We start from the raw sequence: 27,917 nt of genomic DNA, 5'->3' as shown, positions 1-27,917 counted from the left end.
TTCTGGCACCCCACAGGGGTAGCTGGGAAGGATGAGAGGGAAGACAATGTCCCTCAAAGGGATTTTAACCGGATTCTTTGGCTTTTTAGCATTTCAAGAAGAGAGAGTGGGTGGGAACTAACCCAAGTAAAGTCCCAGAGACTCAAACACTGACGCACAGGAAAGCCTCAAGTGGGTGGAGAAATGCAAATCCCCTACTGAGGATGGCGTCAGTGGTTGTGTCCCGGGGACTGTGAAGGGTGATTCCGACCTTGGACGGGACCTGGGCCTAGAGCACGCCAGGTAAGCAGGGCAAACCTTATCTTCGTGGGCCCCCTCCCTAGGAGGAAATGCTTATACAGGATGCTGGAGGAGCCGGCTTTGCACTTGACGTGTTGACAGTTGCTTCATTTTTAACTTATCTGAGGACGTGAGACTATAAAAAGAAGGGTCTCACTGGGAGATTCACAGACGCACTCTGGCGTGGCTTTCCCCCACCAAGGCCCGGTGACTCCGAAAGAGTGTGGCTGCTGCAGATATGTGTGCGCAGGGTGCAGAGAATGAGTCCTGCTTGACTTTCCCAGCCAGAGTATACAGCTGAGATGTTTAGCATGAGATTGGCATGCCTGGGTTCAGAAGAAAGCCTGCAGCTAGGATATCCAGGGAATGTGGCTTTGATAAGTGCGAGTGATCTTTCAGGGCAAGTCACTTCTTTGCTCCGGTTCGGTTCAAAAGTCAACTCAGTACCACTAGCTCCCAGGTGGAACAGAATGTCCCAAGAAAACAGACAGGCACCCCCAGTTTTTAGAAGGAATGTATACGATTGGGGACAGGAGAATTACCCCCGAGAGAGCCAAAGGGAAGGGTCGTTGCTGAAGGGGGTCTAAAGGTGTTTATCACTTTATTATTGCTGCAACTGAGAAAAATGTCCTATCTTATTTCCCCCTTTTCAGACTCCAGTTTTGCTCTTCAGAAGGAAGGCTCAGATCTTTGGAGTGATTTAAGATAGATTAATTCTTAGAAAACAGACTTTTGTCTAAACCAGAGTAAGGATTAAACCATAGGATAGCGACTAAAATTGTAACGTTATTTTCAGCTAGTATTCTTGGTTTTCATTAAATAGAATAAATTGATAGCTACAGCAGGACAATGTTGATAATAGTGTGGAAATAAATGCTCCAATTGTGTATGGAATATATATATCCAGTAATTGGACAATTTGGCAGAGGGAGACCTCAGGTCTATCCTTAGTTGATGTGAATCTTGGGCAGGCATCATTTCCTCTATTTAGCTCTCATGTTTTTGTCATTTTTAAAGTGGAGTTAATGCTTACTATTCACAGATTCAATGGATAGCAATATCAGGAGTGCCATTCACGCTCCATCTAACAAGATTTTACTGAGCATTTACAATATGCCTAGAATTGTAATATGTAAAAAGGACTTCATAAATATAAAATCATATACAAGTTAAAGATTATTTCCTTTCCCCCTTGATTTCTTTTTATCAAAACATCTGCAACAATTTTCTTTCTATACAGTTTTGATCATTTACTGGGAGCTCAAGGGAAAGGTGCTCAGAATGGTTCCATTTGAAACTTGAAGAATTGTGTGAAATTGATTATCATAATGTTCTATAAGCTGAAGGAAACCTTAAACTACCTTTATGTTTTGTTGAAATACTATAGTGATTAATCATGTAAAGTTTTTTTTTAATTATTTTGAACTAGTATTATGAACAAATAATAAGAATCCTGACTCTGAAGAAACGAAAATACTGTAATTTCAAGGAGACAATGTCATATTAATTTTCCTGACTTCGGAAACATGTCATACTAATTTTTCCTGAGTTAGCTCCTACATTGACCAGGGTGGAGTTATGTGGGAGGAACGCATTCTCTTGTTTTATGACAGGCATCCAAATATTTATCGAGTGTGGTTTCTCCTTCCTTCAGTAACTTGAGGGTTTAACCACTGTCAGATAGACATCAGAGACAAACTAAAGAACTTTAAAAGCTTTTGCCTACCCATATAGTGATCACCAAAGGGAGAAATAAAAATATTTATTGGAAATAAAAATATTTACTGAATTGCTTGAACCTATGAAAACATATACATTCTTCTGGAGGCTATGACAGAATTAGACTAGAAATCAGGAACATAAAACTGGCTCTAGAAGACAAACACATCTGGAAAAAAAAAGTTTGGGCATTTCCATGTAAAGGAGTGGGGGATTCCTCCCAGATAAACCCTTAGGAGGCCTTTGGACTACAGTGTGTTATCTGACTTCTACTGAGTCTAATGCTATACAGGGAGCAGGGTCAGGGAATATGCTAAGCCTACAGAGGCATGTAGAAAGCTGGGGGCAGGGCAGGGGGTGTTTTGGGGAGGGGGAGAAGGTAGAACAGGAGGTCATGTTAGAACAAGAAAGGATGTGGTTTGAGGGCAGAGGAAGAAGACTGTTTCCCTTGTTAGGGATACCTTTTGACACACTAAGAGGAATTGCTGTGTGTTAGGCTCAAAAGCATTTTCTCTCTTTCTGCCTTTGAGTGACTATAAAAGAAGACAATTTTTTCCAGTTACTTAACTAATGGATCACATTGTCTGATTGAACACTAAGAAAAGAAGAAAACATGGACCATAGCTATCAACATTTTAAAATGCTCATTTTAACCCTTCTTTTACAGCATGACTCAGTGGAATCAAGTCCAACAGTTAGAAATTAAGTTTTTGGAGCAAGTAGATCAATTTTATGATGACAACTTTCCTATGGAAATACGACATCTGCTGGCCCAGTGGATTGAAAATCAAGACTGGTAGGATCAAATGTTTTTTTTCCTAGAAGTTGATGTACAGTTGCTTTATGCTTTCTGTGGACTTAGTCTATGGTCCACTTTTGATTCAGTAGATACATTCTTTTCAGGTAACAAGTTTCTTTAAGGATTTAGAAGACCTTCTCAAAGGAGGGGAGCCAATGTCCTTTCTGGTTTCATCCATTGTAGATGAAAACTTTTTTTTAAATTGGTTGTTCACAACATTACAAAGCTCTTGACATATCATATTTCATACATTAGATTGAAGTGGGTTATGAACCCCCAATTTTACCCCAAATGCAGATTGCAGAATCACGTCGGTTACACATCCACAATTTTACATAATGCCCTATTAGTAATTGTTGTATTCTGCTACCTTTCCTATCCCCTACTATCCCCCCTCCCCTCCCCTCCCATCTTCTCTCTCTACCCCATCTACTGTAATTCATTTCTCTCCTTGTTTATTTTCCCATTCCCCTCACAACCTCTTACATGTAATTTTGTATAACAATGAGGGTCTCCCTTCATTTCCATGCAATTTCCCTTTTCTCGTGTTTTGATTTTCTGTAAGCCAGCCCCCCCCACCAATTTGTTATTTATTAAAAAAACAAGAAGTGAATCTAAAAATCTAAATTTGATAAATTGAATCTAAAATTGATACAATTTAAAAATATTATCAATCTTCCATCACAGATTCAATATAAGTAAATATTCTTTTTAGGAACTCCTATTCCACCTCTCCATTCCCCTTCCCCAAAACACCCCCCACCCTGCCCTCAACTGTCTGTATGAATTTGTGTGATCTAACAAGCTCCTTCTCTGCCCCTTGCTCTCTCTACCTTATTGGACTTGGAGTAACCTGAAGGCAAATAAAATACTCATTATTTACTCCCTGTATCCTATTAGACTTGGAGCAACTTAAAATCCAAGACTTTCCTGAGACTTCAGAAAAATAACTCTTATATGAAATTGGCCAATTCATATTCTTCAAAACTATACTCACCTTAAATGATTTGATTTATTGCTTCTATCAACTTTTTTATTATGGCAAAATATATACAATATAACATTTATCATTTTCACCACTTTTAGGTGTAGAGTTCAGTAACATTAAATCCCTCCCTCCATCTGTAGAATGTTTTCATCTTCCCAAACTGAAACTCTGCACTCACTAAACAATAACTCCCATTCCCAGGCCCTGGCAACTGCTCTTCTATTTTCTGTCTCTGTGAATTTGACTCTCTAGGTACTTTACATAAATACAGTCACACAGTATTTGCCTTTTTGCCACTGACTTATTTCACTGAATATTTTCAAGATTCATCCATGTTGTTCATGTACCAGAATTTCCTTCATTTTTGAGACAGAATAATATTTCCTTGTATGCATCTATCACTTTCTGTTGGATCAATTCATCTTTCAATAGACACTTATGTTGTTTCTACCTTTGGGATATTGCCAACAAAGTTGCTATGAATATTGATATGCAAATATCTGTTCAAGTCCCTGATTTCAATTCTTTTTGAGTGTATTCCCAAATATAGTATTGTTGGATCATCTATTTTATGTTTATTATTCTGAGTAATTGCCACACTGTCTTCCACAGTGGCTGCACATTTGACATTCCTATCACCAATGCAAAAGGGTTTCTACTTCTCAATATCCTTGTCAACACTTGTTATCTGTTTTCTGTTGCTTTTTACTTTTTTTCCCTTCTTTCTTTTCTTTTTATTTCATGATAAATGTAAAGTGGCAGCTTAACTATAGTTTTGATATACAATTCCCCAATGATTAGTGATGTTGAACATTTTTTTCATGTATACAGATTTATTTTTAAAAACCTCTTAATACTATCACTGTTGGATCTATCCCTTTAAAATTCATAAGGTAAAAAAGTAGATATTTTACCAAGTTGTTTCCTGTTGTGTAAAAGCACCTTTTTTTTTTTTTTAATTTTTAGGGAGGCAGCTTCTAACAATGAAACCATGGCAACAATTCTTCTTCAAAACTTGTTGATACAACTGGATGATCAGTTAGGTCGTGTTTCCAAAGAGAAAAACCTGCTCTTGATACACAACCTAAAAAGAATCAGGAAAGTCCTTCAGGTGAGAAAGTATTCCACTTTTTCAAAATATTTAGATGTATGAGTCTTAAATTCATTTAAAATTCAAAATAAGTACTTTTACTTATTTTCAAATCAGATTTAAGGGTAAAAATTGAATTATCATTTAAAAGTTTGTGCTGAATTATATGTTATTACATAAAGTTTATTTTTCATGAAATTTCAAATATACTATAAGTGGGAAGGCGTGTGTGTGTTACTCACGTGGCTTGTTCACTTGCTGTGATGGAGTCCAACAACACTGGAACAGAGATTTAAAGGACAGTAGTTTCCTGGCTGCTCTCTGGCCTTTCCCCTGGCCTTTGCCTCTGTTGTAACAGATTTGGTGGTGTCCTCATTGCTAAGTGGAAGCAGGATGGGTATATGTTGCCATTGATGAACTAATATTGATGCATTATCATTAGCTTAAAGTCCAAAATTACACTCAGCTTTGCTCTTGATGCTGCATAATTCCTTGGGTTTTGAGAAATGTGTAATGTCAACGTGTCCACCATTACCATATCCTACCAGAGAGTTTCCTTGCCCTATCACCTCCTGTCCTTATCTATTATGCAGAATTGCCATCTCTCCTGAACTTGTAGAAGTTTTTACTTTGTATGTATTGATATTATGTCATAAGAAGTATAGGTACAGGGTAATATCTTATTGGCAAATTGAACTTAAATGTTGATATAAATATCCTTCTTTCCACCTATTAACGATTTCTCATCTTAAAGTTTTATTGTGTGTTTTTTTGTTGTTGTTGTCATTTGCTAATTTGTAAATGAACCCATCTCTTCATTTGTATACTTACTGTGTCATTTTGTATAATGCCTTTATAAATATTATATAGTTTTTTTATTCAGCCAACAAATATTGAATAAGCACTTGCTATGTTTACATTCCCAAAAGCTCACACATCCTCTATTTGAGTTTTCAAGTTTTCTTTTTTAATATTCTTTTTACCATATTATTTCATTGAATAGATTGTTCATTTCTTTGGTTTGGACCTCTATGCCTTCCTCTAGCCCAATTTGTAGATGGACACAATACCTATATTTATTTATTTATTTATTTTTTATGTGGTGCTGAGGATTGAACCCAGTGACTCACATGTGCTAGGCAAGTGCTCTACCACTGAGCCACAACCTCAGCCCAGGTTTTCAAATTTTTATGAAATTTTATGGCTATTCCTCAAAAGTTAGTGAAGTAGGGGGAAAACAGGCAACAGCAATCTTGTCTTATAATAGAAAAAACTTTCTATCAGTTAGGACACCACAGAGTTAACAGGCCTTTCTAATTGTGGTGCTGACTCTGTTAACCCTGTGGTTAGTAATCCCACCACCTACAAGCACTCTTCACAGACCATGGTAATGACTCCATTTGTGAGAGTTTGAAACTCAGTGGGTGAGGGGACATGTGCAAGTGTAACCCACATCTCCCATGTTCTAGGGTGAGTGAATAACAATGTGTTAGAACTGAAAGCTCCCTGAAACGGAACCAACAGCAGATACTTTCTGGTCCAGTCTGTACATTCCTGTTCTGGTTTCTGAGTATTCAGTGAAGTGAGATTGTTTACATGAGGTGGGAGGTTAAAAACACATTTTGCAATACCAAAGGAGGAAAAAACACATTGCTTTACATAATGAGCTCTCTGAACCTGCCAGATCTTACCCCCTAACCCACGCTGCTTTCTCAGTTCACTCCTCTTCCTTCCCCTCTGTTCACCACATACAAAGAGAAATAAAGAAATGACCATAACCTGAGACCTGAAAGGAGCGTGAAGCTGCCTTGTGTAATTCCGAAGGAGCTTGGAGCTGAGGAGTCTAGGGTTCAGTCTTTGGTGCCATTTTGCTGCACAGGATGGCAGCCAATCTGTTAATCAACCCACAGGTTATTTCCCCAATTTCCTCATAACTTGAATTCCTCTGAAGTAATTACTTGGTGCCAATATTGCAAACTCATAATTCAAAGGTTGGGAGATATACATGTTGTGCCATTTAAGGTGAAATGTATTTAAGATGAAATGTGAATTAGTTGGCAAGATTTTGTGTGTGGGTGGGGGGGCGGGGTATGATTTGAGACAAGCAACAGAGGTGGACATTGTGTGGCATAATTCTTCATCCCAGGCACATGGTACCAATCCAATATGATCAACGGAAATTCCATTTGTGAATCATTTTGTGCCTACTCCTTTAACCTTTATCTTATCCAGGACTATTTCGGTTACTCTGCCTTTTTCATTAAATCTTCTTTAACAATTTAGTAACTGAGTCCACAATGATTCTGACTCTACAAGAAGTTTATGCCAGAGTCTGGGTCTTCTTTATGGAATAATTACTTTGTGTATAGTGGGACATGATTTTTTTTATTCCAAATGATATTTGGGATTTCTCTGTTTGTTCGTCTCTGACTCTCTCTTACTGGGGATTGAACCCAAGACCTCACATTTGCCAGGCCTACCACTGACATACACTTCCAAGCCCCTTTTAAATTTTATCTTGAGATAGTGTCTCACTAAATTGCCCAGGCTGACCTCAAACTTGTGATTCTTCTGCCTCAGTCTCCCAGTAACTGGGATTACAGGCATGAGCTACTGCCCCTGGCTGTGTTTCTTAAAAGTAGGGCTTATCCCAGACCAGCATCATTCTAAATGGAGAAAAATTGAAAACATTCTCTCTAAAAACTGGAACAAGATAGGTATACCCTCTTTCACCACTTCTGTTTAACATTGTTCTTGAAACACTAGTCGGAGCAATTAGACGAAAGAAATTAAAGAGATGCAGTTAGGAAAAGAAGAACTCAAATTAGCACTATTTGTTGATGATATGATTCTATACCTAGAAGACACAAAAAAAATCCACCAGAAAACTTCTAGAACTAACAAATGAATTCAGCAAAGTAGCAGGATATAAAATCAACACCCATTAAAAAAAAGGCACTTCTGAATATCAGTCAGAAATCCGCTGAAAGGGAAATGAGGGAGACTACTCCATTTATAATAGCCAAAAAACAAACAAACAAAAAAAAAACCAAAAACAAACAAAACAAAAAACACTTGGGGATCAACAAAACAGGCGAAGACTCTACAATGAAAACTACAGAATGCTAAAGAAAGAAATTAAAGAAGACCTTAGAATATGGAAATTCCTACCTTGTTCTTGGATAGGAAGAATTAGTATTGTCAAAATGACCTTACTACCAAAAACACTATACAGAATTAATGTGATTGCAATCAAAATCCCAATGACATAAATAGAAAATCCCTCACATAAATAGAAAAAGAAGTCATGAAATTCATCTGGAAAAATAAGAGACCCAGAATAGCTTAAGCAATCCTTAGCAAGAAGAGTGAAGTAGGTGGCATCAATATACCAGACCTTAAACTATACTACAGATCAATAGTAACAAAAACAGCATGACATTGGCACCAAAATAGATGGATAGACCAATGGTACAGAATAGAGGATACAGAGACAAACCCACATAATTACAGTTATCTCATATTAGACAAAGGTGCCAAAAACATACATTGGAGAAAAGATAGCCTTTTCAACGAATGGTGCTGGGAAAACTGGAAATTCATATGCAACAAAATGAAATTAAACCCCTATCTCTCACCATATACAAAACTCAACTCAAAGTGGATCAAGGACCTAGGAATCAAAACAGAGACACTGCACCTAATAGAAGAAAAAGTAGGCCCAAATCTCTATCATGTGGGATTAGGCACCAACTTCCTTAATAAGACTCCTATAGCACAAGAATTAAAACCAAGAATCAATAAAATCTTCTTCTAAGCAAAACAAACAATGAGTGAGGTGAATAGAGAGCCTACATTTTGGGAGCAAATTTTACCACATGCACATCAGATAGAGCACTAATCTCTAGGATACATAAAGAACTCAAAATTTTTAACAACAAAAACAAAACCAAAAAACAAAACCCAAATAACCCAATCAATAAATGGGCCAAGGAACTAAATTGACACTTCTCAGAAGAAGATATACAACCAACCATAAAACATATGAAAAAATGTTCAACACCTCTAGCAATTAGAGAAATGCAAATCAAGACTACTCTAAGATTTAATCTCACTCCAGTCAGAATGGCAGCTATGAAGAATACAAACAACAGTAAGTGTTGGCAAGGATGTGGGGGAAAAGGCACACTCATACATTGCTGGTGGGATTGCAAATTAGTGCAGCCAATCTGAAAAGCAGTATGGAGATTGCTTGGAAAACTGGGAATGGAACCACCATTTGACCCAGCTATCTCACTCCTCAGTTTATACCCAAATGATTTAAAAACAGCATACTACAGGGACACAGCCACTTTAATGTTTATAGTGGCACAATTCACAATAGCTAAACTGTGGAACCAACCTAGATGCCCTTCAGTAGAAGGATAAAGAAAATGTGGTATATATACACAATGGTATACTATTCAGCATTAAAAGAGAATAAAATCATGGCATCTGCAGGTAAATGGATGGAGTTGGAGAATACAGTGCTAAGTGAAGTTAGCCAATCCCCCCAAACCAAATGATAAATGTTTTCTCTGATTTAAGGATGCTGATTTATAATGGGATTGGGGAGGGAGCATGGGTGGATTAGATGAACTCTAGATAGAGCAAAGGGGGATGGGGGTAGGAAAGATGGTGGAGTGAGATGGACATCATTACCCTAAGTACATGTATGAAAACATGAATGGTATGACTCTACTTTGTGTACAACCAGAGATTATGAAAAATTGTGCTCTATATGTGTAATATGAATTGCAATGCATTGTGTTGTCATTCATAACATATTAGAATAAAAAATAAAAAAATTTAAAAAGTAGAGCTCATATAATTTGCTTTGAAGTATACTACGTAACTACTCCATAGATACTTGTTAATTGGATATTCATTCCATTACATGAGTTTTTAACATCAGGCTACTATTGACCACTGAAAATACAAAGTGAAGAAGATATATATAAAATTATTGCGTTTAAAGAGTTTTTGATCTGGAATGGAGACCAAGTGCAAACAAATATTTATGAAGTAGTGCGGCATGCACCATGGTAGAGGTACCTGCCATCATAATTTGCAGAGTTGGGAACATTTGAGGTGGGTCTAAAATGATGATTCAGGACTCTCTGAAGAGGTGAGAGAGAAGATGGAATCCAATAGAAAGGGAAAAGCAAGAGCAAGAATATGACAAGAGGCCAGGTGCAGTGGGACATTCCAATAATCCCAGCAGCTCCAGAGGCTGAGGCAGGAGAATCATAATTTCAAAGCCAGGCTCAGAACTTAGTGAGGACCTAAGCAACTCAGTGAGACCTTATCTCTAAATAAAAATACAAAACAGGGCTGAGGATGTGGCTCAGTGGTTAAGTGCCCCAGGTTCAATTTGTGTACCAAAAACCAAAACAACAACAACAACAACAAACCAATATGAGAATATCTACCCCTTCAAACAAGTTAGGCATCTTAAGTATTGAAAGGGTTACATGAAGTCCTCAAATGCCACACTGAGCACTTTGGGCTTAGGTGATGAGGAAATATCAACAGTTTCTAAACCAAAGCATGACACAAATATATGTTTTTATTAAAAGCATATTTGGTGCTGGTTTTTCCTCTAGGAAGACTTACCCCTTGTCTATTGTAGGAAAAGAATTTTGCAGAATTCCAAGGTTGAAAGTTTTTTCTCTCATTTTCACCCCTTTGTCCCCTCTCCTCATTTTACCCAGAGACTGGATGGATTTTGTTTTTCTTAACACAAAAACTAACTATAATGTATTTAAAAGAAAAATAAAATAAAATAAACTATTCATATGAGAAAAAGTCAAGTACAAGACTTGGTTTTGGTAAGTTTGTCCTCCTCGGTCCTTGCAGAAGCAGCCCACACAATCTATCTAGGAGTTTTCATGGATACCCCAGACGCTGATGGGGCATGCAAATCTCCTGGTCCAATGATCGGTATCAAATTTAAAGAGGAATGACAACTCCAGAGCTCAGCATGGCCAGGGAGAAAATTAGATTTCCACTGCCCCCAGGAAAATGAATAACTGCTCCACTGAGAAAGTAGGTGAAGAGACACAGGTGCCAGTTGAGAAGGAGGATATGAAGATGTTCATAGTCGTAGGCTGATTGTCACTCTCCCTTGGCTTTATGTGCTGGGAGTGTCCTGGGGATATGAAGAACAGGTTAGGCACACTTTTACCTGAGAAGTAGAATTGTGACATTTTGCTAGTATCTTTAAAAAATATTTTTCTATTTTGGTAGTCTGGTTAGAAACCAATTATGTTTAGATTTAAAGTTGTTATTTACATGAGTAATGATTAATTAGATACTTAGTATGTCTTAAGTTCACAGGTGTTGAGCAACAACTGGTCCAGATACATGTCTTCAAAGTTATCGTTTTAAGTCACTGACAAAAAAGTTCATGAATTGGGGAAAAAGTTGGTTTTCTCATAAAGCTGCAAGGTGCTTTGGGGTTCTCCATTATTGTCTTGGCTAGAAGTGACTTGGGAACAAAAGATTTGCTTTGTTATGACACCTATCTCTACCTGTTACTCCCTTTCAATAATCAGGACCCAGAATCAAGGACTTGGTAGATAGCTGATCTTCAGTATTTATTACCATAATCTTCTGGTTGGCCACTTGAGTCAAGAACATTGATTTGATGTAACTGAGCACATCATTAACTCACCTTATCTCCTCCTTTCCCTGAACAATAACAAATCTTCACAGAAATAGAGATCAAGAAAAAGGTAGAGAGTTTCGTGGCAACTGTGTGGAGTTAGAGCAACAGGCATGGACTTTGTAACAATAGTTCAACAAAAAAGGAATGGATGCTGAGCTAGGCAGTAGCAATAGGGATGAAAAATATGTGCTGTAGATCATTTGGTAAAAGAATTGACATGCAAGGAGTGGATGGATTTGAAGTGTGCGTGAGAGTGAAAAATAAGAGATGACAGGCTTTTGGTTGGGGTTGTCTCTTGGATGTTGATGCATAATGAAGACGTTAGATTTGGGAAGGGGCATAGGATAGCAAGATGGGTTTGATAAATCCTAAGTGAAATGTAATAGGCAGCTAACAGGAAGTAACTGGAGCTAACATGTCTGAGTATTTGCCTGTCTCCTCCAGAAGACTGAGCTCCTCCAGTGCGTTTGTCTTTGTCTTCCCCGCACACTGAAGGGGCTCAGTGTCCTGTTTAATAAATGAAGAGTAGAGCTGACATTGAAAATGGAATATTGCCTTATTGCAACAAGTACCCCTAACTAATGGAGCAAATGTCACATTATTATTGCAAATGCAGTTTTGATAGGGTCCATGAGAGCAATTTAGATGATAAGGTCTTTCTTGCTGAAGCTGGCAGTTTCTAAGGATGGAAAGAATTGACTCTGCAGAGCAGAGTATTTAGAACACATAGTACCTGTGAGAGGAGGCAGGCTGGAAGGGACCAGAAGCAGGAAGAGCTGAGGAAACCTTTCAGAGAGAGGAGAGAGACACTGAGCATTGGAAGCTGAGAGAAAAATGCACTAATTCTGGAGAGGAATAGTAGAGCCTGAAGTGAAAGGGAGCCAAAGACAAATGTTCTGGAACTAGCCTTCACCTGGAAAGGGACAAATGGTCTTTCTGAACTACTACCAACTCCCCAGGAGCTATGTCAAGAGCTTAGACTCTTCAGGCTAAAGAAGTACAGAAGATTGCAAAGTATCTCACACAACAAAACACAGAACAACAAAATGATGATTAGATTTGCTTAGAAACTGTATGAGAGGGCTTGTGCCTTCTTCTTTTCACTGCCCACTCTGCTTTCATAAGAAAGTTACATAGTCAAACTGAAAGATGCAGATGGAGGTCTAATATTGTGTCATATTTTAACACAATGCTATTACATCAAAGCAAGTCTCTTTCTAAAAATGTTTTTGCTGATGTAGAATATACATAAATATATGTACAATGCAATAGATCTTTATTCTACAATGAATTTTTTAAAAACATGCATACATATATCTACCATCAGATCAAGAGACAGAGCATTTCCTCTCCCATGCTTCTCAGTGGGCTCCACTCACCAAGTTGACAACTGTCCTTATTTACATAATTGAAGATTTATTTGGGCTGTCTGGAACTTCCTTGTGCGAAATTCTGAGAAATGAGTTTCTGGGGTTAGATTTTTTTTTTTTTTACTCTACCTTTTATGAGATTTTCCATGTTGTTGTATGCACCTGTATTTTTCCTTTTAAAAAAAAATTATAGCCAAGCACTGTGGAGCACACCTATAATCACACTCAGGAGGATGAGGCAGGAGGATTACAAATTCAAAGTCAATCTCAGCAATTTAGCGAGGCCCTAAGCAACTTGGCAAGATTCAGTCTCTAAATAAATATCTTTTTAAAAAGGGCTGGGGATGTGGATCAGTGGTTAAGTTTCCCTAGGTTCAATCCCCAGATCCACACCCCCACCTAAAAAAAATATATAGATTAGTATTCTATTACCTAAACATAGCACAAGCATTCATTCTTCTGTGGATAGAAACTTAGACCATATATAGTTTTTGTGTTTTATGAATAAAACTGTTCTGAGCACTTTTGTTTGTGTCTCTTAGTAGGTGTATACACTCACTTCTTGTGATCTTATGCCCACAGGTCAGATTGTCGGGTCTTAGAGTATTACATGTTTGTGCTTAGGAGATGACAGCATGCACAACCATCTACAGTGGTTGTACTAATTGCACTGCCACGAAAATGTATGAGTTCAGTTGCTCTGTTTCCTTGCCAGCTCATATTGTCATCAGTCTTCTTTCACTTTGGTCATTTTAGAGTATGTGTAGTGGTATCTCATTGTAATTTTAACTTGCATTCATAATTAATAATGTTGAGAACTCACGTTCAGTGACCATTTTGATATCTTCTTTTTTAAGGACCCGTTGAAGTATTTGCCCACTAAAATTTTTTGTCTGTTTTTCTATTTTTTAGTTCTTTATACAGTCTGAGTAAGCCCTTTGATGGTTATGCATGTTGCAAATATCTTGGTCTACACTGTGCCTTTCTTTTTTCCTTCCTCTAAATGGTGTTATTTGATGAACAAAAGTTCTGAGGTCCAAATTTCCCTTTGCTTGTCCTGGATCATGAAGATATTCTTTGAGATTTTCTTTGGGAACCTTTCTTGTTTTAACCTTTCTCAGGTACTACTATATTTCTTTGGAACTGACTTTTGTGTCTGGCACATGCAAGGGAGAAGGAAGGCTTGTCCTATATGGAGGACCAATTGGCCCAGAGCCATTTATTAAAGTGACCATCCTTCCTCATTGAATTGCAGGGGTGTCTTGGTCATGAATCTGTAGTGGCTCTCTAGTAAGTTAGTCTATTTATCTTTCCTTGTGCCAAAACAGCTAATTACTATAGATTTATAAGTCTTGATATATTGTAGTTAAAAACACCCCAGAAACCTTGTTCTCTTTCTTCAGAATTGTCTTAAATTTTCTGGATCCTTGTAGTATTCATATAAATATTAGGACTAATTTGTTTATTCCACAAATAAACCTGCTGGGATTTTCATTGGGCTTACATCTATTTGAGGAAAATTGAGATCTTAATGATATAGAGTCTTTCAGTCCATGAATGTGAAACGTCCTTCCATTTATTGAGGTCTTTGATTTCTCTTAGCAATACTTCACAGTGTTCTAGGTAAGTCTTTCACATCTTATGGCTGTACCATAACTTATTCTCTGCAAATGAGCATTCTACTCCCACTTTTTACTTTGTTATATCTTATTATTATACATTTTTGTTATAATGAAATTAACATCCTCAGATGTATTTTAAATCATCATTTTGAAGTCCTGTAATTGGTGTGTAACACCATCCAGTCCTCCTTCCTGCATTCTCATCTATGAGGAAGGAGACAAAGGACAACCAAGGACCCCCAGGTGTCCCATCCTTTGTTTTTTAAAAACCACAGCTGTGAACTCACTTGATCTTTTTCCTGTTATCAAAACCTCTAGGAAACATATTACATGAACAGATTCTGGTCTTTCCAAACCCTTACCAATATGCTCACCAGAAAAATGCCCCCTTTTGTCACTTCTGCTATAAATTTCCCCATTGCTCACTTATCAAATGAAAGAATCCATCAGTGAATGGGAAAACATCTCATCTTTAAAAGAGTTCTCCATGCATTATAAAGACAGGAATTGTATTTTGAGGAGTATTAACTTCCCATGTCTGTAATTCTTTTTAGCTCTACTAAAAAGCTGAATACATATAGGTTCTCATCTCCAACCTTGATAGTGAGTTGATAAACATGTACTTGTCAATAAAAGATCTTTTGACAAGCACATGAACAACTTTGGTTTTAGGTCTTCTCTCAAAGATAGCCAACTCTCTTAAGTTACTGAGCATCAAATTAGATGAATCCTGAGCCACATGGGGGGTTTATCTCTGAGTTTCTGCAGGTTATTATCCTTTTGCTACTGCAGTTTAGTACCATCATCTACCAATTTTTAAACACACCTTTTTTATTACAAAGGTGATATATATCCAGTAAAGTTTAGAAAACATACGCAGAAAAAAATCTGTAATACTATTTTAACTGGTAACTACTATGTATGTTTTCTGCTGATATTAACTTATTTAAAATTAATATTGTTTCATAGCCTCCTTTCCTAAGTTTAATATATTCATTTAGACAACATTTTCCCTTAAATATTTTTTCAACATAATTTTTATTTACACCTTAATTAACATTTATTATTTTATTTCCAGTATTTCACAAATATTAACAAGTGAAGTATACGTATATACCTATGATTATAATGTCATTCATTTTTGTGATTATTTTGTTAGAGCAGTGGGTTTTAACTCCATAGAACAAAATCATTTGTGGTGTTGTGGTTTTCATTGCTGACAAGTCTAAACTGACATATTAATGAACATAGCACTAGTTATAGCATCTAACAGACAATAAGATTTTATTTCTTATGTATATAACAGTCTGATATTTGTTATTCTGGTGGGCATGTGGTTGGCTTGCTTTCTTATGGTGATTCAGGGATCTAAGCTCTTCCTATAGTGTGGCTCAGCTATCCTAAAGGACCTGGGTGCTCTGTGGATGGACAGGAAGGGAAAGAGAACATAAAGTTGCAGCCACACCTGAAATTCCTTGGCTTAGAAATGACACGTTATAAATGTATCTCATTAATGGAATCTAGTTACATTCCCCCTAGGAAGTGTCATCTCTGGCTGGGCTACCACCAAATATTTTCCAAGACTTACAGTGTCTTATTCAAAAAGAATCATGAATTTGGGTGGAAAGTTACACAACCCTACCATGTATGGTGAAACCATTTTGGAAAGCAGTTTTCAATGCCCAAGTTTAACTTCACAAAACAAGTCCATTTCTAGATATGTATCCTGTAGTAATTCTTACACAGGTAAAGAGATGGATAACTGTATAAGATTGTTCACTCATAATAACATTATGCTATTATGTACAGTACTTAATAATAACATTGTCATAATAACAAATATGTGAAAATGATCTTGAATGTTTATCCACAAATTTCTACAGTGATTGAACTGAAGTATTTCCATGAATGTGCAATAGTGCTAAGAAAATATCAGAATTACAATAACTAATATCCTGGAATGGAAAAAGTTTGGTTTTTGTCTCAGGGATTAACTTATGATAATTTTATATAAGTCTCTTTTAAATTGATGAATTTACTGAAAATTTCATACTTCAGTTTACTTTGTGAGAAATACAATAAAACCAAGGCAATGCTGGTTATGACTCATGTATAATGAAGTGAAAGCAATATCATTGTCAAATAAAACAAAAAATAAATAGATCTGAATACAATCACACATTGCTTAACAATGGGAACACATTCTGAGAAATGTGTCATTGGGTAATTTCCTCATTATGCAAACATTACAGCATGCACTTAGGCAAACCTAGATGTATAGGTCAACCATTTGACATGGTCTTTTGATGTCATCGAGAGATACCATAAACGTGAGGTGTTTGAGACTGCTTCTGGTATAATTCAAAATACTGTTTTTTACTGTTAATTATTTTTGATACAAGTAAGAGTACAGTCTGAAGTAATGATAAAAAGCAATACACAAATGAATGATGTAGTCATTTATTCTATTATCAAGTACTGTACATAATAGTGTGTGCTATACTTTTATACAGTTGGCAGGGCTGTGCATAGTGCACTGATATTATTATGGCTCCAGTGTCACTTGGCCAGAGGAGCAACTTTCCTCTTCATTGTTATCCTAAGGGAGCACTATTGTTGACTGAAAGTTAGGATGCAGCACAGGACTATATACTGAAAAGGAAGGAGGACCATAGCATACATTTCTGAATGAAAAATTAACACTGCTGTAGCGTGATCACCCACAAGTAGTGGGAGAGAAACCGGAAGATGGAGTTACCACCAATATTTGACTTTTCCATTAGTTGAACTTTAAAAAAAGAATCAAATTACACCAATGTTAAAAAACAAAGCCGGATGCAGTGGTTGTATGCCTGTAATCCCAGCAGTTTAGGAAGCTAAGTAAGGTAGGAGGATTGCAAGTTTAAAGCCAGCCTCAGCAACTTAGTGAAGCCCTAAGCAACTTATCCAGAGCTTGTCTCAAAGTGAAAAATAAAAAGGGCTGGGGATGTAGATGAGTGGCTAAGTGCCTCTAGGTTCAATTCCTGTACCAAAAACAAAAACAAAACAAAAAATAACAGAGTCACAGACTTTATTCCCAGAATTTCCAGGGAATGGAGCCCCCAAATCTGTAATTCACAAAACCTTCTCAAGTGATAAACTGCCAAGGTTGAGACCACAGCCTTAGGATAAATTTCTAAAAGTGGAATTACTATGTCAACGGGTAAGAAAAATGCTAAGGCTTTTGATAAGAATTGCCAAATTGTCCTTTAGTAATGCACCAATTCACATTCCCACCAGCAGTGTGTAAAAGCTCATTCCATCATCAGCAGTGAATGGTATAAAGTGTTTTAATCTTTGCCAGTTTGATAAATGAAAAATGGTGTATCTGATTTATTTCAACAGAAATGCCGGTTTGTTGCATTTGGTTCTCTTTGGGGGACATTCTGTCCGATCTATCTTCTCATTGAAGTGTGTAGATAGATTCATCTCCTTCGGTTAGTGTGTCATTATAAAAATCACTTGGGAAACTTGTTTAAAATGTAGATTTGCAGTTCCCACTTTGAATTCTGACCCAGCAGGTTGTAGGTAGGGTTTGGAAATATGGGTAGGAGAAGTTGGATCTTCAGAGAGATGAGTCCTGGGCAGGAGCATCAGAATTAAAACAAATAGTAGTGGATTTAGGATATGAGTGTTTTGTATTCCTAGAGTACACTGTTGATCATTTCTTGCCATGACCTCTGCCCAGGACACAGTTCCCCTTTCTTTCCATCATCTATCAAGTTCCAGGCCACGTCCTGCTCTGTGTGCCATTAAAATCCACATTGATTTTTTCCCTCCTCTGCTCTCTCACAGCCTGTAGTGTCCAAACAACTCATCCTGACACTTAATCACATGTGGCAATTACTTTAGATAGATGACAATTGACTCACAGTAATAAAGACATAGTCTAATGAAAGTTGTAGAAGTATTATTTTAGGACAAGAAAGCCCAGGGATAGCCTGGGAAATAATCCTACAATAAATTACACTTGTGATGGCACTAAATTAAAAGCACCGGCCACTCTCTAGAAGGAGAAATTTGAAATTGGAAAAGACTTAAAGAAGTAGAAGCTAGTGTTTCTCTGCTGATATGATATCACTCCCTCATCCCCCGACTGGAAAAGATTAAAAACCCTTGTTACTTCATATGGTTGGTTGTGGTCTGAGCAGCTCAGATGATTCTTATAATCAGACAAGTTTGGGAAGGAAGGGCCTTTATTCAGTGTTTTCAACATTGTCTAGTTATTAGAATCCCCAGAGACATGTTCAAAGATCAACCATGCTCAGACCCTCTGCAGAGATTCTTTCAATTGGGATTTTTTAAAAACTCTGGAGGTCATTACACATTATGGCCAAGACTGAGATTCATTTCCCAAAGCAATGCAAAACAAACCATTCATTTCACTATTTTTAGTCTCTCCAAAAGGAAGGAATTTTGAATTGCTTTTTAGTGGAAGTGATATATTTCCAAAGATTTATTTACTATCTACTTCATTCCTCTTGTCATTTATGAGAATTTTGAGTAAATTTTTTTCCATTCATTCATCCAACAATTATGTATTGAGGAGGTTCTCTGCAAAGACACTATTGATATTGCAGATGCCACAGGCAACAAGCAGAGGTGTCCCCTGCCTGCCCTTTAGATGCATATAATCTACCAAAGAGAATAGAAGTTAAACAATTGCAATTAATTACATTGGATCTGAGACTTTTAGGATTCAACAGTGTCCTGATTTAACCAAGAAAGACAACCATCATGGACCCACTCCCCCAACTATGTTATCTTTGTCTAAATTAAATGCAATATAGTTTTTAAAAACTTTTCTAGATTTATAAGATTATCCTAATTTATCATAAATCAATACTGATTTTATTAGCAGATTATTTTCTAGGTCACTCAGAAGTATTTCTTTTTTAATTGAAATAACACTGGTCAACTTTCCTTAGGCTATATTTTATTAAAATGAAACTGACTTTTTTTAAAAATCTAAACTTGAGCTTGCAAAGTAATTGCACAGCAACAAGACCAGCTGATGAAGGCATGAGTCCAGGTTGGAATACAGCAGGTGATATAAACCAGTATAGAAGGTCACAGCAGATCACAGGTCTAGAAGCATGGCACTATCAAACCATTTTGCTCTTGTCAGCAGCAGGATACCTGTGGTATTTACTTCACACTGACAATGGAAGGAATGGAAGGATACCATTAACTCAGTATTGATCCCTATCAAGGTATTTCATGTTTTGAGCAGAGTTCATTATAAGCAAATGCATTTTTTTTTCTGAGAACTCAGCAGCATTATAAATTTTTTCCATGATTTCACTCAAATGCTCCATTTGACTAATCTCTTACTCCTGCAAGGATTAAACAGTACTATATAATCAATATAGTCTTATCTGACCTTTTCAAATATCCCTGCTCAAGCAGTCCACAAGGAAGCTAGTATTTAACATCAGAGTACATTTTTCGATCTCCTAAAATGGATGTGTGTTGATAAATGTAATCCTGACATAACATATACAAAAAGTGTCACAGTTTCTCAAGAACTTCTTCACTCACTCTGTGAATTTGTAAGAAGTCAATGTTTCTGAGAACTGAGGACATAAAGCAGCCTGGACTCTAAAATATTAAATGCTACCTAAGATCTTCATTGGAAATAGGCAGCCATAAGCTATTGTGATTTTGCACAAAAGGCTAGTGGGTGCAGCCTTTTGCCCAGCCGGACACAGATGAGTAATGACCAAATGAGATACATTAGAAATGTCCTGTAAACTTTCAGAGCATCTGACAAGATAGCCTTGAGAATAATGCATATGTTTTCAAGATAGTGGAATTCTGCAAGGTACTTAAATGTGATGCAGCTTACATCTTGCACAAATGAATCAGGAAGAGGGACAGGTGGGTTAGGAAATCCAGCCTACATCCCTCTTTATCACCAAGCTGTGTGTCCTAGTATGAGAGTGCCTAGGTTGTTTTATCATAAACTGCATTAAGACATCATGTAAGCTAACAGCTGCCTGGTTCTTCATGATCTCCTCTGTGAGTTCTGCCCCGTCCTCTAGTGAGAAACACCCAGTTTTTTAAACATCTGAACGTAACTGATATGAACTGCAAGACAGGCCCACCAGCTGACGAGGGCACTGCAGAAGGGAGATCCTAGTACAGAAAATCAGGGTCTCCAGAGGCTGTTGAAGTCTATTAATGAAGTCTTCATGTGCACATCTGAGAAGTGGCTCTGCCAGTAGGTCTGGAGCTCTGGGAAGGAGTTGCTCTTTTCACTTCCGTGAGTCATGTGTGGGTGAAAAGACTGTTGTGCCAAGATGTTTAAAAATTCTTATAAGCATGGGGAGAAGCATATTAGTAAAAGGAAGACCTTCCCATGGTTAGTTTGGAATAAAGTTTGGAGGACAGACTGGCCTTAGAAAAATACTGTCTGTCACCCTGTCTGAAGTCATGAAGAAAAATTAAAGGACATGCTACAATTTAAATCCAACTCCTCCATCAGAGCCCAGCTCAAATCATTCCTCGATGAATCCATCCCTCACCACCAAAGAATGATTCTCTTCCCTGAGCTCTGAGCTACTGCCTCGCTCAGGCCACTAATAAACCAGACATCTCCTGGATGTTCACGCGTCCATGTTTCTATTAGCCTGTGCATTTTGGTGAACAGTCAGGAGTCACTTTGACAAATGGGCTCTTGGTGAACTGATTTCTGATGAATTGACCTGGAATTACATCTCTTTCAATTTTGGATAGCTAATGTTTAGCACAGTGTCTAGCATATAGCAGATATCTAAAGCGTTAGTGGAGTTAAAAAACAGATAAATCATTTTTTTCTGTTTATAAAAGTAATGCATTTCTTTGAAGAAAATGCATTTCTTATGAAGAAAAATCAATAAAGATATCTTTTTAATCATACAAACAAGTGTACATAAATACATCCTGAAAATAAAATAACAATAGCAATGATGCCAAACATAAAATGTACATGAATTTTTGTAAGCAATGATGGGAACATAGCTTCTCACTGCCCCAAAAACAGTTTTCCCTATATTAGAAGCAGAATTCCATCATTTTCCATTTTCATATTTGCTGTTCCCTGGCTCCAAAGGAATCCCCTAATCTCTCTGTAGTCTGTACAAGGCATGACCTGCGCAGTGTTGTCCCTGGGGGCAGGTGAAACGTTTTGCAGAGTTTTGATTGCCAACAGAAGTGACATCATGCGTGATAAGATGTTGTGATGAATGGTGTGCTCACTACAAATGACTTCGTATTTCTAATAAATGATCAGCTGAAAAACACGCAGAATGGAAAGCACAAGTCATTGCAACTGAGAGTTGTGACTTCCTGTTCAATTTTATGGAGGAGGTGAGAAGAGAACAGTAAGAGAGAAACTATGCTTAGATGCTTCTTTTCTGATATCTCATTTCTTTTGCTTTCACCACTGTTGTATAATGTAGAGTGTTGTATAATGTAGACTGTACATATCATACTGTATGCAGAAACATCTAAGAAAAGGAACATCTTAGATATGGAAGGGATCTTTTGGAAACAAGGGCAAATAACCAGCAAAACTTAAGTTGAAGGAGAGGAATGCTCTGTGGATGTAAGGACTTTACTATGACTTCAGGTTATGTTTTTATGTCTTGGTCATCTTTTCAAAATTATATGCACATTTCAGCACTGAATACAACAAGATTCAAGCCTTGAGTTTGTCACTACTTTTCACTGATAACAATTCCCCTCTATCACCATTCTATTTGATAAGCGAGGTCTACAAAGGAACCTAAATTGTAACACAGTTGTGGCCCAAGTTGTAACAGCAACTTCCTGTATGTCACACCTTTGTTCAGACCACAGCTTTCTTCAGAAATAATGTATTTTAAACATCAGATTTGATCAGCTACACACTCCAGAGGAAACTCCTCTTTGTGGTGGTTGAGTAGAAGGGAGAGAGGTGCCTCAAAAATGATATGTTTGAAAATATTTTCTCAATATAAATCAAGTTCTCTATTTTAAAAAAATGGTAACATTTGTATAGCATTCTCTGCTGCTCTCTGGAGAAATTCCTTTATAAAAAAAAAGGTACTTCAAAAAATAAGAAATTGCCAGATTTTTATTGTACTGGTTTCTGTAGTTAATTTTCCTTTATATGATTTCCCTGGACCTTTTGCTGAAACTGCAATTCAGAGCACTCTGTAAATTTTATCTTTACCCTGTTTAATCCCTTGTCCACAAGGCAACAAAAACAGATTTGGCCCTAATACTAACTAATTGCCTGCTTACATCTCCTGAGACCAAAAGTTTCTTTGAATCTCTTAAACCAATTCAACCTTACTACCTCATGTAAGTTTTTTTGAGCATTATTTAAATCAAATATAGGTTTATTTTAATCAAGTGCAGCACTTTTCCTTCTATTTGATTGAGTAAATTGTGAATAGCATTAGTTTCCCATGACCCAAGCCCTGAACGCTGACCCAGTTTTACTTCCCAGGAGTGAAGGAGCCCCTATAATATGGCTACCAAGAAAGAAGGCCAAAGAAGGGAAAGAGAGGAAGTGATGTTTGTTTGATGTAAGTTTTCTCCACACCTAGATCATTCTCCAACAATAACTGCTGTCCAGTACAAATTTATACAGCAAAGTAAGATGAGTGAACAAATTGATGCATGAATGGTGTCTGTTGTCTCCCAGTATTGGATTTAGGTGTGTGGAGAGGATATCCACAAACAAAGGTGTGAGCTGGTGTTACGGGTGGACTGCACGAGGTATGTGAAGATTCAGAGGCTAAGGAGATTTGTGGGCATACGTGGTCCAACACGTGAGTGGCTAAAGACAGATAAGAGTGAAGAGGAGCAATGAGGATGCTCTTCATGAGAGGGAACACAGTGGAGCTAAAAGAGTCTTTTCTTAATGCCTCTTGATATTTGCTTTACTATAGGACTGCATATTTTGCATTTAATCCTGAGTGACAGAATGATTATTACTTTCAAGAAAAAGAGCCCTGGACTTAAAGACAGAGTGACTGTGCTCCACTTGGAAACCTAGCACTCACAGCAGGGGGACCTGCCCTTTCTGTGCTTCCCTTGTCTTAGGTGCAGAATGGGGGTAATAATTAGGAATCAGTAATAATAAAACCTTCATTTTTTGATAGACTGATTGATTGCTGCTTCTGATTTCATCACAATCCTATACGATGTATAGACTGTGCCATATTACCTGTTTAAACAAAAATGTATGCATGTGAATGTAAATCCATACAAACTCACAAGCATACATACGTCTTGTAATGACAGTGGACCCTAACTATGTGCTGGGTGTGCTGCTTGCTAGGCTAGATGATAACTATTTTTATTACTTCATTTAATCCTCACAAAGACCCTGGCAGTTATTGACCATTATTTCCCCCATTTTACAAATGTGTGGGAATTTAGGCTTAGAAAGTTCAGAGAGTTGCCCAAGGTCACATAGCTGGGAGGTGAGAGAATCAGGATAAATCTGTTTCTTCCTGCATTCAGAGCCTATGCCACAAATGTATGTAGATAATGTCCCCCAATTTTGTCTTTTTGTTTCTCCATCAAAATATAGCTTACAATAGTTTAAAAACATTATAGAGATATAATGAACACATAAACTTTGATGAAACTGAACATAAGGACATTCTTTGAAAAAAAAATTGACAAGTTTTAATATAAGGATAAGCTTGTGAAGCTGTTACTACAATCAAGATAATGAACACACCCATGACCTCTAAGATTTTCCTCATGCTTCAGAATCTCTCTCTCCTATCCTTCCTGCCCTACCAACCTGCCTAGACAACTACTAATCTGCTTTTGATCACTATAGTTTGCATTTTCTAGAGTTTATACAGAGCTACACAGGACACACTCTTTTTAATGGCTTCTTTCCCTCCATATAATTATTTTAAGATTAATTTGGATTTTTTGCTCATGTCAATAGTTCATTCCTTTTTGTTGCTGAGTAGCATTCCCTTGTGCAGACATACGACACAGTGTTTATTTATTATAAATTTAATAATTTTCTGTATTCTGGAACAATCAAGAAGTAAAAATGTAAATCAGATTTTTAAATTTGATTATATCCTATTCTTTAATCTATATGAATTTTAATACTTATCATGCATATATCCCTGAAATATTAAATAGATGTTTAAGTTGAAAAAAAATGGGATAAGGAGTTAAGATAGGAAAGAGGAGAAGAAATGAGAGGGAAGATAAGGGATTGTCTCTCAGATGTAATGCCATTCCTGTCTTTCAAAACCAATTTTGAGAGCTGATATTTCATGAATGAATATAAAGTCTACACTTTTGCATTCTATATATAAGGCTCTACATTTAAAATTTTGTCTTTTATAAAATTAACTTAGTGTGGTGCTATAAACTTCAGAGACTCACTCAGTGATAAATTGCTTCAGTTTTATCAGTTGAAATTAATACATCTTTTCTTTGGCAGTAGAGTTGTAAAAGGCCAATAAACTCTCACACCTTGTAAAATTTATACTATGAAAGAAGAATACTTTAAAGGAAAACAGATGACTGATTTTCAGACTGGCAGATTAGACTTGACTACATGAATATCATAGAGGCTAGAGTCTAGCTTCCTTGAGTCTCAGTTTCCCTACCTATAGCAATAATAGCTACGTTGAAAGACTGCATTGGGTTTTAAGTAAAATGGCACTTGTGAGCTCATGGCACATAGAAGATATTTATAAATATTATTCCTTGACTCCTGACCCTCCAAGCCCTTTTTTTCTGAAGGGCTTTTTAACCCCCAGGACCTAGCCCCTTCCTGCTACAGCATTTTTCTTTGACTTCTCAACACCTAACACAGAGCCTGGCACACAGCTGGCATTTGAGCTTTATTGAATAAAGACCTGAGGGACGATAGCTTATCCTCCTAGCACCAATATCAAACCAAATCCATGGTTGTGCAGACTGAGGAACCAGAGGAGGTTTTTGTATGGCCATGCTTCTCTAAGGGCATTGGGGAGTATCTCCCTGAGGGATTGAGACTGTTGTGTGGACAGTGTACCACAGGGCCTTGGGGCCTTGGAGAGGGTGCAGTGGTTGGGTCCTGGAGGGAGTTGACATTAGAAAACAAGATTTGTATATCATGGCTGTTCTCTATGAATGGAGTCCTATGGGAAGTGCAAGTGCCTCTTGGGGGGTGGGGGTGTGTGGTTGGACTAGCTAAAGTGTTGGAAGCACCCTCAAAGGTGATACTAAGTAAGCCATGTACCTGTCACTGTAAAAAACCCAAACAATTTGCTAGGGAGTCCATCAAGAGACCCAAATGAGACTTCTTTTTCTTTCTTTCTTTCTTTCCTTCTTTTTAAAATGTAAAATAGATGTGTTCATTTTAGTTGGATATGTTAAAGTCTTTTATAAGAGCTCCCCCAAATCCATATCTCTAGGTTCTGCTGCTTTCATTGGCTTATTTCTATATGAATTAGTACCATTTTTAAGTTTTTTTTAAACTTTAGATATAGTTGAAGAGTTTATACAGAAATGATCAGGTACATTTTTTCCTTTTTAAAAATTTGGCTTCTTTAGATATACATGACAGGAGAGTATATTTTGGCATATCACACACATATGGATTATAACATTCTAATTAGAATCTCATTCTTTTAAAAAATTTTTTTAATTGTAGATGGATGCAATATCTTTATTTTTATTTATTTATTTTTATGTGGTGCTGAGGATGGAACCCAGGGCCTCATGAGTGCAAGGCAAGCGCTCTCCCACTGAGCTATAACCCTAGCCCAGGATCCCATTCTTGTGGTTGAAAATGGTGTGGAGTTTCACTGGTGGTGTATACATATATGAACATAGGAAAGTTATGTTTGATTCATTCTACTTTCTGTGCTTAGAAACCTGGCTATATTGAGTTAGAAAATGCCTATATAAAACCATCAGTGGGCTGGGTGTAGTGGTACATGCCTGTAATCCCAGTGGCTTGGGAGGCTCAGGAAGGAGGATTTCAACTTCAAAGCCAGTCTCAGAAATTTAACAAGGCCCAAGCAACTTAGTGAGACCCTGTCTCAAAATAAAAAATAAAAAAGGCTGGGGATGTAACTCAGGGGTTAAGTGCCCCTGAGTTCAATCCCTAGTGTAATAATAATAATAATAATAATAGGATTGGGGGTTGTTTTTGAGGGATTCACATGGAAAATAATAGGATGAAAGTACTGTTGGAATGAGAAGTACTAGTGGGATGAGAATACTCCAACCCAACTTAAATAGTAAAAGAGAATTGTTAAAATTTAAACTTCTGTCTACCCTGTCATAAAGGACTTCTGGGGAGGCCTTTGAAATCTGGTTTGAGTTGTAGGTCAGCCTCTTATAAGGTACATGATGACCCCAGGGAAGGCACTTTATTTCATGAATCCTCAGTTCTCCTACCTGTGAACTGATAATTTGAAGTATTTATATTACTGAATTACTCAAAGGACTGTATAAGAGTGGGAAAAAACAAACTGAGCACAGGTCCTAGCATATAGAGGGTGTTAGTGTACATTTGTCAAATGAATGTCTGAAGGAGACCTCCACTTCTTAGCAACACATAGAAACCACCACTCTAGCTTCTCCCTCTCTTTAAAAAATGTTCAATCCCATCTCATAAATTTCCATGATAAGCTAAGAGAATTTTGATCAAAACTAATAGTATTTCTTTTTGACCTCTGTTTTTCATCTGTAAAATGGGGATTATTCCACCTACCTTCCTGTGGCACTTTGAGAACCACAGAAGATCAACAAAAGTGCTCAGCAAGCATCTAAAATGCTTTTTTTCTCAGTACCAGAAACACGCTAATTCCTCACTAATACTTGTTAGTGTCTGAACAGTTCAAACAGTTGGCAAGTGCCTTTGATAGATAGGAAAGAAAATAAAGTTAATATTTGGTAATTTTCCAGTAGAAACCAACAGATTTCTGTTTTTGCCCAATGGAAAAAAGGGTTGTCATGCAAAGAGTTTTATTTTTCAGGTAGGTTAGTAAACATGGAAAATTTAATTAAGAAAATCTACTTAGTTAATGAATCTTTATCAAATTTTGAAAGGCATGTACCCAGAGTTTTAGAAATTTAGGGGGGTTTCCATGAGTGAATGGTGTTTCTTTGGGCTGTGACCTTTCGACTGACTAGTTTGAATCTCTCAGGCCTGACCACAAAATTATGGTCCCAGGGCAACTAAATTGTTTTCTCCTTTTAACCTATTCATCACCCATTTTGCTGATGTTGACCAAAAGATTTCCTTTTCTAAGTTAAAAAAAAAAAATCTGCTTTTAAGCATTGTGTAATTTG

The 27,917-nt window shown here is 37.0% G+C and overlaps 1 protein-coding gene across 1 annotated transcript in view; it reads left to right on the top strand.

Annotated features, from left to right (window-relative positions):
• Window positions 1-217: 217 nt before the first annotated feature.
• The window catches only part of STAT4 (signal transducer and activator of transcription 4), a 97,295-nt gene continuing 69,595 nt past the window's right edge, over window positions 218-27,917 (top strand). The window contains exons 1-3 of the mRNA XM_081262047.1: window positions 218-282; window positions 2,666-2,794; window positions 4,752-4,896. Coding sequence (XP_081118173.1) covers window positions 2,667-2,794; window positions 4,752-4,896 — 273 coding nt within the window. The 5' untranslated portion in view covers window positions 218-282; window position 2,666. The remainder of the gene's footprint in view (window positions 283-2,665; window positions 2,795-4,751; window positions 4,897-27,917) is intronic.

Source organism: Spermophilus citellus (assembly GCF_964194105.1).
Source record: "Spermophilus citellus genome assembly, chromosome: 11".
Lineage (NCBI taxonomy): Eukaryota > Metazoa > Chordata > Mammalia > Rodentia > Sciuridae > Spermophilus > Spermophilus citellus.
Note: the sequence above shows the minus strand (reverse complement) of the source record. Positions and strands in the feature narration are given on the sequence as shown.